The following is a 15,206-nucleotide window of genomic DNA, read 5'->3' as shown; positions in this document are numbered from 1 at the left end:
TTTTGTACAGTGATGCAGCTGCATGACATTAAGATACACTGTGAATTTTATCAAAAACACTTTATTTTTCGAAACAATAGCACATTAAGCAACTACAGAATTGAACAATGGTGGCAATATATAAAGACATACAAAGGACAGGGAAACTGATGCTCTAAAGAGCCATTAGAGAAAGCAAAGTGAACATCATTCTGACTGAATGAGAGTTGGCAGCTCAATACTGGAAGCTGCGTTTTGTCTGAATGTCATCCAGGATTTGTTGTAACTCCTCATCCTCAAACCGGCCTTCCAAGCTAGAAAGAAAAAAAAAAACACAACACATCAAATGAATAAAGTAAATGAACATCAAAAGCAGCGAGTTAGATTTGTGATTGTGATGTTCAGTTAAACGCATCAGTGACATCGGTGTGCAAATGTTCTCTAAGAAATATAATCTTACAGATAAGCCTATAGTTTAAAGAGCCAATTAGTGTTTAAGGGATCTAGGATCAAGGTTCAATTTAATTCTACAAGTGCCGCAATGTAACTCCTGCTGATCAGGTTTCTTAAAGTGCCCCTTCTATGCTATTAGAAAGGTCTCCTACAATAGGTTTATATGCATTCAATATCAAAAAAACACTGTAATTTCCTCATAATATAAATTGCAGCATCACCTCTTTTCTCACTGTGTCTGAAACGGTTTGATAAAAGATTTGCTGCGTCCCAATTCACATACTATCCGTCCTAAATAGTATTCGAAATTAGAATTAGTGTACCAAAGTGTACCAAATCATAGTACATTGAAATGAGTATTCCAAAGATACCTGGATGGTCTACTTTTTCTGGTTAGAATCCAAAGTGCAGATCTGTGCACACTCTAACGGCTAATATTGCCCACAACCCATTGCGCTGTGGATGAGGATTCAATTAGAACTACAAACACGTATAAAAAGTGTAAAAAAAAAAAAAAAAAAAAACTACAAACATGACAGATGTGCAGGTCCGATGGTTAAGCAGAGCGGTTAAGATAAAGTGGTTTGAGTGATTAATAATCAGTATCTAACCTGACGAAAAGAGATTTATTAAATGTTATACACATTATATTTCATCTGCAACAGCATTGTGAACTTTTATAACAAAGACCCATGACTGGCAGATCAACATGCCAAAACAGATCTCCAAAACAGTAGAAAATTAAATTAAATTGAATGTGGAGGATTTTAACTGTGACAAACTGTGACAAGATGATTGACAGGGCAGTTTAACAGCTACAGGTTGCTCGTAACTAAGCGATGGAGTGTCTGTTAAAGCAATTATGACGAAGTAGTATGTCCCAAAGCTTGCATACTCTGCTACACACTCAAAAGTATGTACTTTTCCTTCACAAAAACAGTACATACTTTTAGGGCATAGTATAAGTAGGCGAATTGGGATGCAGCATCAGTCTCTAAACCCCTTCTTTCCGAGAGCCTCTGCTCTGACTGGTCAGATGGCCCAGTCTGTTGTGACTGATCTACTATGATTTGATTGGTCAGATGGCCCAGTCTGTTGTGATTGGTCTGCTCTGATTTGATTGGTCAGATGGCCCAGTCTGTTGTGACTGGTCTGCTCTGATTGGTCAGATAGTCTATTCTGTTGTAACTGGTTACAGTGCGTGTCGGAAACCAAACGCCCATTACCATATCTGAATTTTAGCTCCAGATCTTCCTCAGCACTCGATAAACAGTGATACGAACAATAAGGGTTTTATCATAATAGTCTCATCCTTTGGAAGTGTATCAAAGTGGATTTGCTTAGGCAGCAGAAAACAGTGTATTCTCGACATGAACAACAAGAACCAAACTCTTCCAGTCTTAGCTACCACTACACTGTTCGAGGGTCAAAGTAGACAATGTTCACAACTGAAGACCATAGGCTGACATTATGCAAATTTGTTACAAACCTACATAGTTTCGAGCAGGAAGTAAGACTGGAATTACTGACTACTCGTTTCAGGCAGTTTAGAATCGCAACTCCATTTATCTGCACTTTGATCTTTGAAACTTTGCAGACATTTTACATTCACAAACAGCTTTATCACACAATACATTGAAGGTGCACTTTAAGAAGCACTTTAAGGTCCGATAATAATGATTTCTGTTGGCCCAGCTGGGCCAGTAGTTCAGATTTTTATTTGCTCTGCCAACATTTTTACTGTGGCCCAACAGTGTAAATAACTGTTTTGATATAACAGTTTTGTGTATAAGACAGGCATGAGATTGTTCAAACTAAGCAATTCTCCACATTATAATGACCAACCTTGGGATGAGGGCTTTGGCCTCCTCTGCAGCCTCGGGACACAGATTTGCTAAACTTGCCAACTCAAACTTGTGAAGCTTCTTCTGCAGAAGCAAGCTGTAAAACAAGGCCACAGTTAACAGCAATGTAATATTCACTAAATTACAGTAAAATTATACAAGGAGAAAAAAAAAAATAATAATAATAATCTAAATCTCAGAAACATTCCATTCAGTTTATCTTAAGATTTTGGGAAAAATACACACACCCCATTACCTCACTGTGTAAAAAAAATAAATAAATAAATAAAATTTACAGTATAAAAAAAAAAAAAAAAAAAAAAAAAAAAAAAGCATCTGGGCCAAATTACTAATATATTACTAATATCTGTTTTTACCTTTATAATATACTGACAACCACCTTAAAACACAGAGAGTAAAGAGCAAGTCATTTGATGAAGTAAAGTTAATCTCAAGTAGCTTTTCAACAAGCTGATGTAAATACTATTATATGGAAGGTGCACATGGTGTCATTCACACACACAAACAAAACATCAAAGACACTAAAATAGTGCTGTCAGACAATTAATCACATCCAAAATAGAAGTTTGTTATATATATTAATATTAATTATTAATATATAATAGTAATTCAACATATGCATGGTATAATAATAGGGGCTTTTGCATCAAGTTGTTCTTGGAACGTATATATAGGAACTAGCCACCAGTGTGGTTCCCCGAGAACTAATGTTCCCCTAGGGCCTGAAGTGACCAACTGCGCTTGTTGTTGTTACTTTTATTTTGACGGCGCGGCGGACTTTTATTTTGACGGCACTGATATCAGTTCAGACAGATCCTGAGCACACAGTGCTTGCATTCTCCGTCTTCATTAGTTTAAGATCTGTTTAACAGTCCTGTCTAAAACGTTATGAAAAAAGTATTAGCTTTTGCCGTGTGGTTGGTTGATGCCCAATGCCGCTAGTTTAGCAGAAATACATAATCATGTTTTGCTTGGTTTGCTCAAAGTTGTGCTGGAATTTCTCCTTAGCGCAAGGTTGAGAGGTCCTATCACTGTTTTTCATGTTTGTAGAGTTAGTTTGTGGAGCATATATAGGCTGTGGACACAGCTTTTTAAAAATGGCGGGTGCTGGTGTTTCGCGTGCGTTCGACATATCGGCGTACACCTACGTCACTGGTAGCTCCTTTTGTGCTGGGCTAGACCTTTTTACATTCTGAAGTAGTCATGATTCACCTCTCGCAACGTAACATGCTCTAAACACACCTCTTAAACACGCAGGATAATGTAAGTGGATATTTTTCCTTGTAATCGCGCCTTTGAACAATTACAAAATCGTGGCATCCGTAATCGTGATTAGAAATTCGATTAATTGTGCAGCCCTAATATATATATATATATATATATATATATATATATATAGCGAATACTTTAAGCTAATACTTTTTTCATATATATATATATATATATATATATATATATATATATATATATATATATATGTCAGGGGCGTTTCCTTCGAGGAGGCAAGGGAGGCAGTGCCTCCTCAAAAAAAAATAAATAAAAAAAATAAGATGCGAAAATAATCCATATTACATATAAAACAACACAAATATTACAAATTATGACATTAAAAAGAGTCCACGTCACTCGTATTTCTTAAGGAACACTGGCCAACAAGCGACACCCGCAGGTAAAGTTACAGCAGGAGTCATGCCTCCCTTTCCACTCATAGAAAACCATAAGACCCCCGGCGTGCGGTGGGTTTTGTGGGGGGTAATTGAGAATGAATGGGGGAAAGTCACGTGAGAGAAGGCAAGGTCTCCATCGCGCTATGACTGGATATGATTGGTTTGTGCGATAAATCCCGCCTCTTGTTGACGTGCACGTTCCGCGCGTCAGTTTGAATGAACAAATGATGGCGTCAATTGGAAGACTAATTGAAAAGAAAACAGATCACCCAGTTAGATATCACCGCTTTATGTCACGTCAAAATCAAACTTGAAATGGACCTAAAACACGATGACTGCTCGGGTTTGTTCAGCTTGGTGAAATAAAAAAAACAAAAAACAATTAGTGTCTGTGACAGACGGTGTTTACGGAGCATGACTGACGATCCAAAATAGCCTAAGTTGACTATTAAAAAGAAAAACATCAATACACAAATAAAATATATTGTTTAAATTATTATTGCCTTTAGTTATTTTGGAATGAATGTAGAAATGCTTAAAACACTAACTTGATGAGATTGACTTGGTTTTGATAAATAGAACATTTATTACAATACATTGTTAATGTAAAATTACAAAATAGAATTGTATTTGGTTTCTTTTATTCTTTTTTGATGTAATGTAAAGTAATGTTCATTTAACAAGGAAGATGTGTCAACGTTAAGAGTAATGCACATGAATTTACATTGATTCATAAATAAATAAAAAATTTGCCTCATTTCAGAACACCACTGCACGCCACTGATATATATATATATATATATATATGCACAGTGCACACACATACATGTATATATTTAAGAAATATTTTATATATATATATATATATATATATATATATATATATATACACTACCGCTCAAAAGTTTGGGATCGGTAAGATGTTTTTAAAAGTAGTCTTGTCCGCTCACCAAGGCTGCATTAACTTAATTAAAAATGCAGTAAAAACAGTAATATTGTGAAATATTATTACAATTTATAATAACTGTTTTCTATTTATTCCTGTGATGGTAAAGCTTAATTTTCAGTACCATTACTCCAGTCTTCAGTGTCACATGATCCTTCAGAAATCATTCTAATATGCCGATTTGCTGCTCAAGAAACATTTATTATTATCAATGTTGAAAACGGTTGTGTATTTTTTTTCAGGATTCCTTGATGAATAGAAAGTTCAAAAGAACAGCATTTATCTGAAATACAAAGCTTTTGTAACATTATACACTACCGTTCAAAAGTTTGGGGTCAGTAAGAATATTTATTTTTATTTTTTTGAAAAGAAATTAATACTTTTATTCAGCAAGGATGAATTAAATTGATCAAAAGTAACACTAAAGACATTTATAATGTTACAAAAGATTATATTTCAAATAAACGCTGTTCTTTTGAACTTTCTATTCATCAAAGATTCCTGAAAAAAATATATTTTGTACACAAATATTTTGTACAATTGTACACAATAAATGTTTCTTGAGCAGCAAATAAGCATATTAGAATGATTTCTGAAGGATTGTTTGATTCTGAAGACTGGAGTAATGATGCTGAAAATTCAGCTTTGCCAACACAGGAATAAATTACATTTAAAAAAAAGTTCAAATAAAAAACATTTATTTTAAATTGTAATAATATTTCACAATATTACTGTTTTTACTGTATTTTTAATTAAATAAATGCAGCCTTGGTGAGCAGATGAAAATAATTGGTTTTGGACTGACAGTGTAAACATAGCCAAAGTTACATAAACCATGCAAAATCTGATCAGAGCAGTCAGAATGGAACAGATTTCCAGAAATTCGATTTGAATAGGATTTCAAACCACACATGAAAGTAGCTTGAAATGGTTTGTATAAAAAAAAAAAAAAAAAAAAAAAAAATCACATTTCATATGATTCTTTGCCGTTCAAACTGATCATCGGATTTCAGTCGGTAAAATGCATAATCACATTTGGACTGACAGTCTGAAGGAGGCTTAATTGGCGTCTTAACTTGTTCGGCTTCATACTATCTGAAGTTAATATTTTGAGGCACGCACTGTGGTCTCTCTTAATTACCCGCTGTTTCCAAGGGCGAGATATGCCATATTTTCTTGTCTTGAGGTTGTCTACACTGGACACATCATAGAGAACGTTATAAATCCATTTGTCCTTTGTGTCAGAAGTTAGTTGTGCCAGAAATATAACAAGGCATCAGTTTAGTGTTAGGAATTTGTCGCACATTTACCTGACACTGGCAGTCCTTTCACAAATTTGTCCATGCTTACTGCAGAACCATGCATCATCCTTTTATATTTTTACATGGCTCCCTGCTGCAATACTCAATTCTGATTCTTCAAATCACACCATCTAGTGGTCTGTTATTCCACCACAACAACAGCTACAACTAATAACAGACCGGGCACAAGCAGGTCATTTTGAGGTAATGAAACATGTCAGATTAATATTCTGTTTTCAATTATTTACTTATGTTGAAAGTAGCCGCATAATAAGCATAAGATAATTACATAGTGGGGTCTTGTATCACCCTGAAGAGGTTTCTTTTGCATAACAATCAGCTGACTGGATTACTTAGACTATAAAAATAAAAAAAGGGATAACAATAAATAAAACAATAAAGGTAAGTGACACTCTATCTCACAATTTAGACTTTTCCCCCCTCAGAATTTCGAGTTTATATCTGAAAAGATGTTCTTGCTGTCTGCGTCTCTGTGATTAGTGTACTGTGTGTTCTAGACAGCTTGTGTAAAGCATGCTGACCTGCGCACACTGGCGATCGTCTCTCTGTTCTTGAAACGGCTGAATCTGGCGGTGTAGTTGAGGGTCTTCATGAAGACTTCCGACAGCTCCTGCTCATCCTCCGCGCTTTCATTCTGCTGCTTGCGATGCTCCAGCAACATGTGAACCTCAGAGTTCAGCAGTGTCTCTGCGTTCTCAAACTCTGAGACAAATGAAACATCGGTCAGCTTCTGAAATGAACAACACACCTCTGCATTCTGAAAACAAGACGCAAAACTACACTTAACCAAGTGAGTTAAGTGAAATCCAACAAAAAAGAAAATAACACGCAACCTGACAGTCTCTAACAAAACACAAGGTAATGTAATGATAATATATCAATTTCCTCACATTTTGGAGAAAGCACTGCAGGGTGTGTGATAGATAATAAGATGGAATTGTCTTAGTACACGAAACATACAGTACAGAGCTAACGTTAATGTGTGCAACTGACGCGCTGATTGTCCGTGATTCGTTTGTTTTGTATAACTCTCACCTTTAGGAAACATGAGCTGAGACGCGTCCTCCTCCACATCCCCCACATGCGTCGCTCCTCCTGCCGCCATTATACAATAACTAATGAAGATACTATGAATATGAGTAAATCTTCACTGTATGGTACATACAGTCACATAACTACAGCGCACACTGTCTGTAGCGCCGCTCTATGAAACACATTCTACTTCCGGTTATCTTCTTCTTGTTGTTAATGGCTGTTCACTACTAGGAACATTACTGCCACCTAACGTATTTTGTAACATATAGGTTGTTTGCGCATGACGTCACGGGGTGACGCGTGATGCAGATGGAGGGCAGGAAGTGATTTTCTACATAGGGAAGCACTATGAAATGCCCATGTCTTGTGTTATTTATAGTTGCTCTAATCGATCAAACTGAGAAACCACAAGGAGCTTTTATCATGTACCAAAAGTTGTTGTTTATCAGGGGGGAAAATGCAAGAAATTAACTGAAAAACACAGAAAAAATGGCTTAATCCTGCGTCTGCAGTCGGGAGGATTCGAGTCGGAAAATGCTTGTGTGTGCAGTGACCACTTTGTCAGAAGTTTACTTATGCAACCACTAAAAAAAAAAAAAAAAAAAAAGTAGCTACTAGGCCATGCCTCCATAGTTTTGTATGCTTTCCGTTGTTTTCTGGAGTAGAAAGATGCCCGTGCCCATTTGTATAGAGCAACCTTACACAGAGCGAGCAGGTTCAATCCAAGTCTTATAACGAGACATGATCAGCCACTTTCCTCCGGTTTCACAGACAAGGCTTATGCTAGTCCTAGACTAAAATGCATGTTTGAGCTGTTTTAACTGAAAGCAGCTTGTACTGACATATCTTAAAATACGTCACTGCCATTGTTTTGTCTCAAGATGCACACCTGTAATGTTTTTTTCAAGTGTAGGTTTATAAAAGATACTTAAATATCCTAATTGAACTAAGGCCTAACCCTGGCTTAGGCTAAACCTTGTCTGTGAAACTGGGCCCTAATATGATAAACATTTTAATTTAACCGTTTATTCACATAAACATTGATCAAATTACAGCATACTTAACTGTATTAACAAATAACATATCCATGGCAACAACAGAATTTTATAACAGCAAAACCTGGGTCATTGTCATGAAACACTTAGCGGTTTCCCTTAGAGAACTGTTTAAGGGATTATATCAAAGACTTTATCCCCCGGTTCGCCTAGGTCCAGACTAAAATGCATGTTTGAGCTGTCTTAACTGAAAGAAACTTGCACTGGCATATCTTAAAATATGCACATTAATGGTTTTTTTTAAAGGCACACTTATAAATGCCACTTAAATGTCCTAATTGAACTAAGGCCTAATCCTGGCTTAATCTAAGCACTGCAGGCCTATATGCAACACCCTTAAATCAAGGGGAAATCACGCCTTAAAGGGTTAGTTCACCCAAAAATGAAAATTCCCCCATGATTTACTCACCCTCAAGCCATCCTATAGGTGTATATGACTTTCTTCTATAGTTAGCTATATTAAATAATGTCCTGGCTCTTCCAAGCTTTATAATGGCAGTGAATAGAGGAGGAGATTTTGATATCCACACGGCTCCGGGTGTTAATGAAGGCCTATCTGTAATATATCAAACAATACAAAAAGTAAGTCTTGAATTATATTTTCCATAAAAAATGGCTATCAAAGTTGTGTCTTCACTTTGTGTCAACACCGTCAGGATTTTTTATAATTCTGAATAAATCAGGCAATGTCACAGCCATCTTTAACTCTGAGGACCACTTACTATTTCCTGCTCATTGTGGATCTCATAGTAGGACATAGTCCTAGAAGTTTTATTTGTTTTTTGTTTTTTTATATTTTATACAATGTTGAAGTCACAGCTTTAACATGTCAATAGACTGACCACCAACATCATCAGACACCATCTTTATTTTTTAGCTCAACTGTCATGAAATGGAATGCACAGGATTGTGGGATATCATAGGCACCGAAGGATACATCTATGCTGCCTTCAAAAATCGATTAAATGAATCAGAAGACAGGAAGTGAAGCTAGTGTAAGAGGTAAAAGTTTAGCACATTGTTAAAAGATGAAAGCTGATGTTATATTTGAATATTTGAATGTTAATTCAGCAGTATCTGTTCTGTGTTAAAGTGGATGTTGTTGTGAGGATTTTATTATGACGGGGGTATGGAAAGAAGAGAGTGGAAGGAAAGGAGAGAGAGAGAGAGATGCTAAAAGAAGAACTCTTCAGTGTCCCAGGGTTTTATTTCTATATTCCTAAAGTTATTTCAGGATAAAGCCCCGAGAACATCCGCAAGCAAATATTACACTAACACTTGATGGACATGCCTTGATGCCTTCCTACCTTGGAATGCATACTCTGAAGGAAGCAATTTTAAGCTTTCGGATGCAGACTATATCTGCGCTAAAAATAATCTTTGCCTCTAATTCAATCACAGGTGTGTGAAATCTGACAGTTTAATAGCCACTGGCTGATTAAAGAAATGTTTTTAGTAGCTTAGCGTAAAATTTGGTTGCATATGCGAGGGATTTACTTGCATTGTAAGAGGGTTGACATGGAAATAGTGTTAGTAGTGTTTCCCTGCAAAATCTACACACAATGAAAGGAGGTGGTTGCCAGTTCTTAATGGTAAAATTGGGTCAGTGGCATAATTTATACCATTCATTTATCTCTTAATTTAGCAATAAGATTTTAGAATAAATAAAAACATGATATATCTGGGATATAATCTTTTAATGAGGCACAAAGACATTGAACTTTTACGTTTTACGTTTATGAGAGTACCATGTTTGGTTGCGAGTGTAAACTCAAAACTACAGTTATTTTCTTTTTGTTCTTGTAAACTGGGGACATTGCTCATCTTGTGTGTCTGCACTGGGACCCATACAATCCTGCTTATACCACTGCATCGAAAGATTAATTTACTATTAGATATGACCGCATGATTGGTTAAGACAAATGAAAAGTAGATGATCTGATAAAGCCATTTTGAGACTTAAACCTATTGACTTTTTTGTTGTTGTATGGAATGTTTTGTGTTAAATTCTAGATTTTTAAAAATAAATATGACATGAACATTTAAAGTGCCCCTATTATGCTTTTTCAGATATTACTTTTCATGTAATGTAAAAGGTCTGCAAAGTTTCAAAGCTCAAAGCGCATGATAAATAGTTACTGTCTACCAAAAAAAAAAAGTGATTCTGCCTAAAACGAGTTGTCAGTAATTCCAGTCTTATTTCCTGCTTGAACCTATGTAGGTTTGTAACAAATTTGCATAATTCCAGCCTATGGTCTTCAGTGGCTCCCTGCAAACAATGACGCTATCATTACTGTTCGTGTATATCAAGTGCTGAGAAAGCTCAGGAGCTGAAATTCAGATATGGTAATGGGTGTTTGGTTTCTGACGCATGCTTTAAGCGGTTGACCAATCACAACAGACTGGGCCATCTGACTAATCAGAGCAGGCTCTCGGAAAGGAGGGGCATAGAGAGACCTAATCCTTGATCGAACTGTTTCAGACACTGTGAGAAAAGAGCTAATGTCGCAATGTATATGAGTTAATTACAATTTTTTTTCTTTTTTTTTTTTTTTTCTGTATCTTACATGCATGTAAACCTAGTGTAGGAGACAAAAATTAGGAACCTTTAGAATAGCATATAGGGGCACATTAATTGAACTCTCTGAAGAAAAAAGTTGCACAAGATCATCAGTTGCCAGATGTTAGCTCATCATTGGCTTGTGCAATGAGATAAGCAATGATGACTCTTTCAAGTCTTTCAGTTTTCTTTGCTCTCTAAAATGTGCAAATATAGTGTCCCCATCAAGACTTACACAACAAAATTAGGTTTGCCAGTTGTTGAAAAATACATTCATACAGAAATATATATATATGAAGAAGTTTCAAAAATAAAGTTATATTTGATGACATGCCAGTGACAATTTGGCATCTGCTATATTGGTAATTTATGATTTGTTCTAAAAGTAAAATAGAGTAATCAACTAGTAATGCAATTTTGCAAAAGGGATAACCTTGTTTTGGGGAAAAAAGTAATAGCAAGAGGTTAATTTGCAGAAAACTCAAATAAGAGATAAGATATCAAGAATCAAAAACAGCAGAAAACAAAAACAGGGTAAAAAGACAATATTTTATTAGTTTAAACATAAAGTTTTCAGGATGCTTATCCATTCAAATTCAGTAACAAAAATCCAAATTCCAAGAAGCCTTAAAGAATGATTAAATATTACATATTTTCAGAGAAGAAATCTTTTGTTTTTAAAAACATTTCCTGAATTGATTGTGACATCAGCTTTAACTGTGATACCTTTCCCATTTCTTATAATTTATATTCGTAAACCCCTTTACAAGACATTCAGCTAAACTAAATTTTAACATTTAATAATTAAAGCCTCAGCTGTAAAATCTTTTTGTGGTTTTGTTTTAACAATATTTTATAGAAACATTTTTTTTTTCCCATTTATTTTTGACATTGTTTCATTAAAGGGAGTACTTCATTTAATGAACTGAACTTTGGAAGTCATGTTGCATTTAGTTGTACTGGCCTATTCAATTTAGAAATTGAATGTAAACTTCAAACAAAGTATCTGCATTATTAAGAAATTTCAATAATGTGTCACAGAGATAAATTAGAAACAATCAGAATTTTGTAGAAAAAAAAAAGACATTAAATGACAGAAACGTTGAAGCATTTTAAATCATCAACTCACTATCCCCAACTGTAAATAAAGCGCTTAATACCTGAATTGGGCCTCAAATGTAAATGCAAGGGTTGTTTTTCAAACTCATTATCTGATGAGAAATTAGAGAATATAAATTCTATTCCTCATTTCATTGAACACATTTAATTTGTATATCTATAAAACACTGCTTGAATATTGTGAAGATCAGCATCCACCTCAGTGTTCTCCTTGAAATCTGCATTTGTCCTATTGTGTCTTTGTTCTACTAACTGATCTAGTATTTGTCGTCTTCTGCATCGCTGAGAGTTTCACCGCCAGCGAGAGATACGCTTTGTGCCAATCTCTTCCGGAAGTGTCCGTTGGGCACCTGCCAGCCTATCCTTGACCTTGTGCGCATCGAGGCGCTGACCGTGTTTGCTCGGCCTAGGCTGGTGGCCACCGCTGCCTCAAAGGTGAGAGTTTCCATAGCGGTGGAAGAATCGGGGCTGTGTTCCTCCTCTTGTAGGGCAAGGAAGGATTCAGAAGGATAGCGGCGGGCAGATGAACTCAGATATTCACCCACTTCGAAATGGGTGCTTTCCTGTTGTCTCACCCTCGCTTCCTGATCTTCAGCGCCGTCATCCCATAAAGCAGTACTACAGCATCCTAACATCTGCTGGACGGTTGGGTCATCGTCGTCATCATCAGCCTGTGATGAAGGTTGTGTATGGCACACTAAGGGTGAGTAGGAGATGTGAGGGCGGGAGCAGGTGGAGGTCTGGGACAGGCGACGTTTACCACTCGGCGTGCTGGACTCTGAGGTGGAGGGAACGGGGCTCTCTGAGCTGTTTCCCTAAAGAGAAATCAGATGTCAAGTATTAAGGATTATAATCCAATTTATGTTAAGATATTAAGTTAAGATATTGTAAGATGAACAATCAAACTTAAAGGATTAGTTCACTTTCAAATGAAAATGACCCCAAGCTTTACTCACCCTCAAGCCATCCTAGGTGTATATGACTTTCTTCTTTCTGATGAACACAATCGGATAAATATTAATAAATATCCTGACGCATCCGACCTTTATAATGGCAGTGAGCGAGGATCAACAAGTATGAGCTGAAGAAAGTGTCTCCATCAACATCCATCCATTATAAACATATTCCACACGGCTCCAGGGGTTAATAAAGGCCTTCTGAAGTGAAGCGATACATTTGTGTAAAAAAATATATCCATATTTAACAAGTTATGAAGTAAAATATCTAGCTTCTGCCAGACCACCTTCTGTATTCAAATTACGAAAAAAACGGAACTGGCATCGCGTCAGTTAAGCTTTTTCCGTAAGTTGAATAAGGAAGGCGTAGGTCGTAGCACAAGCTTTTTGAAGTGCAAGAGTTTTACACTTTCTTCGTAAGTAGAATACGGAAGGCGGTCTGGTAGAAGCCGTGTGGAATATGTTTATGATGGATGGATGTGGATGGAGACACTTTCTTCAGCTCATGCTTGTTGATCCTCGTTCACTGCCATTTTAAAGGTCGGATGCTTCAGGATATTTATTAATATTTATCCGATTGCGTTCATCAGAAAGACGAAAGTCATATACACCTAGGATGGCTTGAGGGCGAGTAAAGCTTGGGGTAATTTTTATTTGAAAGTGAACTAATCCTTTAAGATGGTAGAATTCTAGATGGTCTAAGCAAGAGTTCTTCTGATTGATCTGCTACCATGTTCCAAAAAATGTCTTGCTCTGTAACTGATTCTCATTAATTATGTTTCCATCCACCTATTTTTATGTGAATTGTGGAATATTGCATAAAATGCTGAATGGATTCTAAAAATTTGCAAACAAAACAAAACAAAAAAAGCGTATATTTTCTGCCAATTTCCCAGGAAGTGACGATTTTGTTCTCTTAAACACAGCATGGAAACTGTGCTTTATTCCCGAATGTTTTATGCAATATTCCAGTTTTGCACATAAGTTAAATCCACAACTTTGGATGGAAACATAGCTATTGCTCAGTTTCTCAACTTGGATCTTGATCTTGGCCTATGGTCTCTGACAAAACCAAAACAGAAATAGCTACATGCAATTTATATATTTAATATTAAGCATCTTGAAACTAAAAGTTGCAAAAACAGCTGGTTCTATATTTATTTTGTTTACTTTATACTCCCTTCTTTACCCTAAACCTAACCGTCAGACAAGTCTGTGCGCTACATTTAAAGCTAAACATCATCTGGTCCATTTATGAGCAATTTCACTAGTGAGGTTTCATTTTTGAATATCAACAGTAAAATATCATCCATGAAATTCTGTCATTCATTTACATAAGTGTAAGGAAAGTTGTTTTATTATTGGATTATTATTATTCTAAATAAATACATATAATTATTAAGTGACAGAATCAGATTTGTTTGTGTGTGTGTGTGTGTGCGTGTGTGTGTGTGAGAGAGAGAAACAGCGCTGCTGTATACTGTACGTTATTATAAGTCTCATCCACTCAAACCGATGTACCTAATAATTACACAAAGGCCTATTATTTCGTTTTCTTGAAAATTAATCTGTTAAGTTCAACAAAATAATCATTATTTAAATGTTTATTCAACAGCTTTTATTATGCAGCTTAATTCAATGAGTTCCATAAAAGTTCAGTTTCAGCAAAATTTAATGTGATTTATGGAAAAATAAATTAAAATCAGTTTACTGACTCAGGGAAGAACATCACTGGCCAGAACAGGCCTGAACCCCTACTGAAGATCCATTACCCAACATCAGTGCCTGATCTCATTGATACTCTTGTGTCTTGTTGTACATATAATTTCAGAGGCAAAGCAACAAGACATTGCTGCTACAGTATAACAACTTCCACTCCTTTAGGAAGGCTTTTGAACAAGAATGTAGACATGTGGTCCCATTTATTCACAAGAGCATGAGTGAGGTTGGGGGTCTTGCTCACAGTTGATGAAGTCTGTCAAATTGTCAAAAGTTTTTTTTTTTTTTTTTCATTCCCATTAGAAAATGGATTTCTGTTCTGATTTCTGTAGAGATGCCTGTTCTATGCAGCTTATCTCTTCCCCAGTCCACATGTCAGCTTTTCAGTTATTAAAAATCAACTAGTTTTCTGGATCTGTCTTGGTAAGCCAGATCTGGACTCTAACTCTGATAGAAACCAACTAACACATTTGAAACACATCTACCAGCTTTATCTTAATTTTAACTGTCCAGCAGGGGACAGCATTTGT

General features: G+C 36.0%; 2 protein-coding genes across 3 annotated transcripts in view; both read right to left on the bottom strand.

Annotated features, from left to right (window-relative positions):
• Positions 1–45: 45 nt before the first annotated feature.
• On the bottom strand, positions 46–7,511 carry polr2d (RNA polymerase II subunit D). Its single transcript, XM_051867860.1, has 4 exons — positions 7,268–7,511; positions 6,754–6,934; positions 2,278–2,373; positions 46–293 (listed from the first exon to the last, which is right to left on the bottom strand). Exons 1-4 carry the CDS (start codon positions 7,335–7,337, stop codon positions 215–217), a joined length of 426 nt encoding a protein of 141 aa, XP_051723820.1. The 5' UTR covers positions 7,338–7,511; the 3' UTR covers positions 46–214.
• A 3,901-nt stretch (positions 7,512–11,412) lies between these two features.
• The window catches only part of cacna1eb (calcium channel, voltage-dependent, R type, alpha 1E subunit b), a 120,765-nt gene continuing 116,971 nt past the window's right edge, over positions 11,413–15,206 (bottom strand). For both annotated transcript variants that reach the window (XM_051876205.1, XM_051876213.1), the window contains one exon: positions 11,413–12,816. In XM_051876205.1, the coding sequence (XP_051732165.1) occupies positions 12,259–12,816 (558 nt within the window). In that variant the 3' untranslated portion in view covers positions 11,413–12,258. The remainder of the gene's footprint in view (positions 12,817–15,206) is intronic.

Source organism: Ctenopharyngodon idella, chromosome 2, assembly GCF_019924925.1.
Source record: "Ctenopharyngodon idella isolate HZGC_01 chromosome 2, HZGC01, whole genome shotgun sequence".
NCBI classification, from domain to species: domain Eukaryota; kingdom Metazoa; phylum Chordata; class Actinopteri; order Cypriniformes; family Xenocyprididae; genus Ctenopharyngodon; species Ctenopharyngodon idella.
Note: the sequence above shows the minus strand (reverse complement) of the source record. Positions and strands in the feature narration are given on the sequence as shown.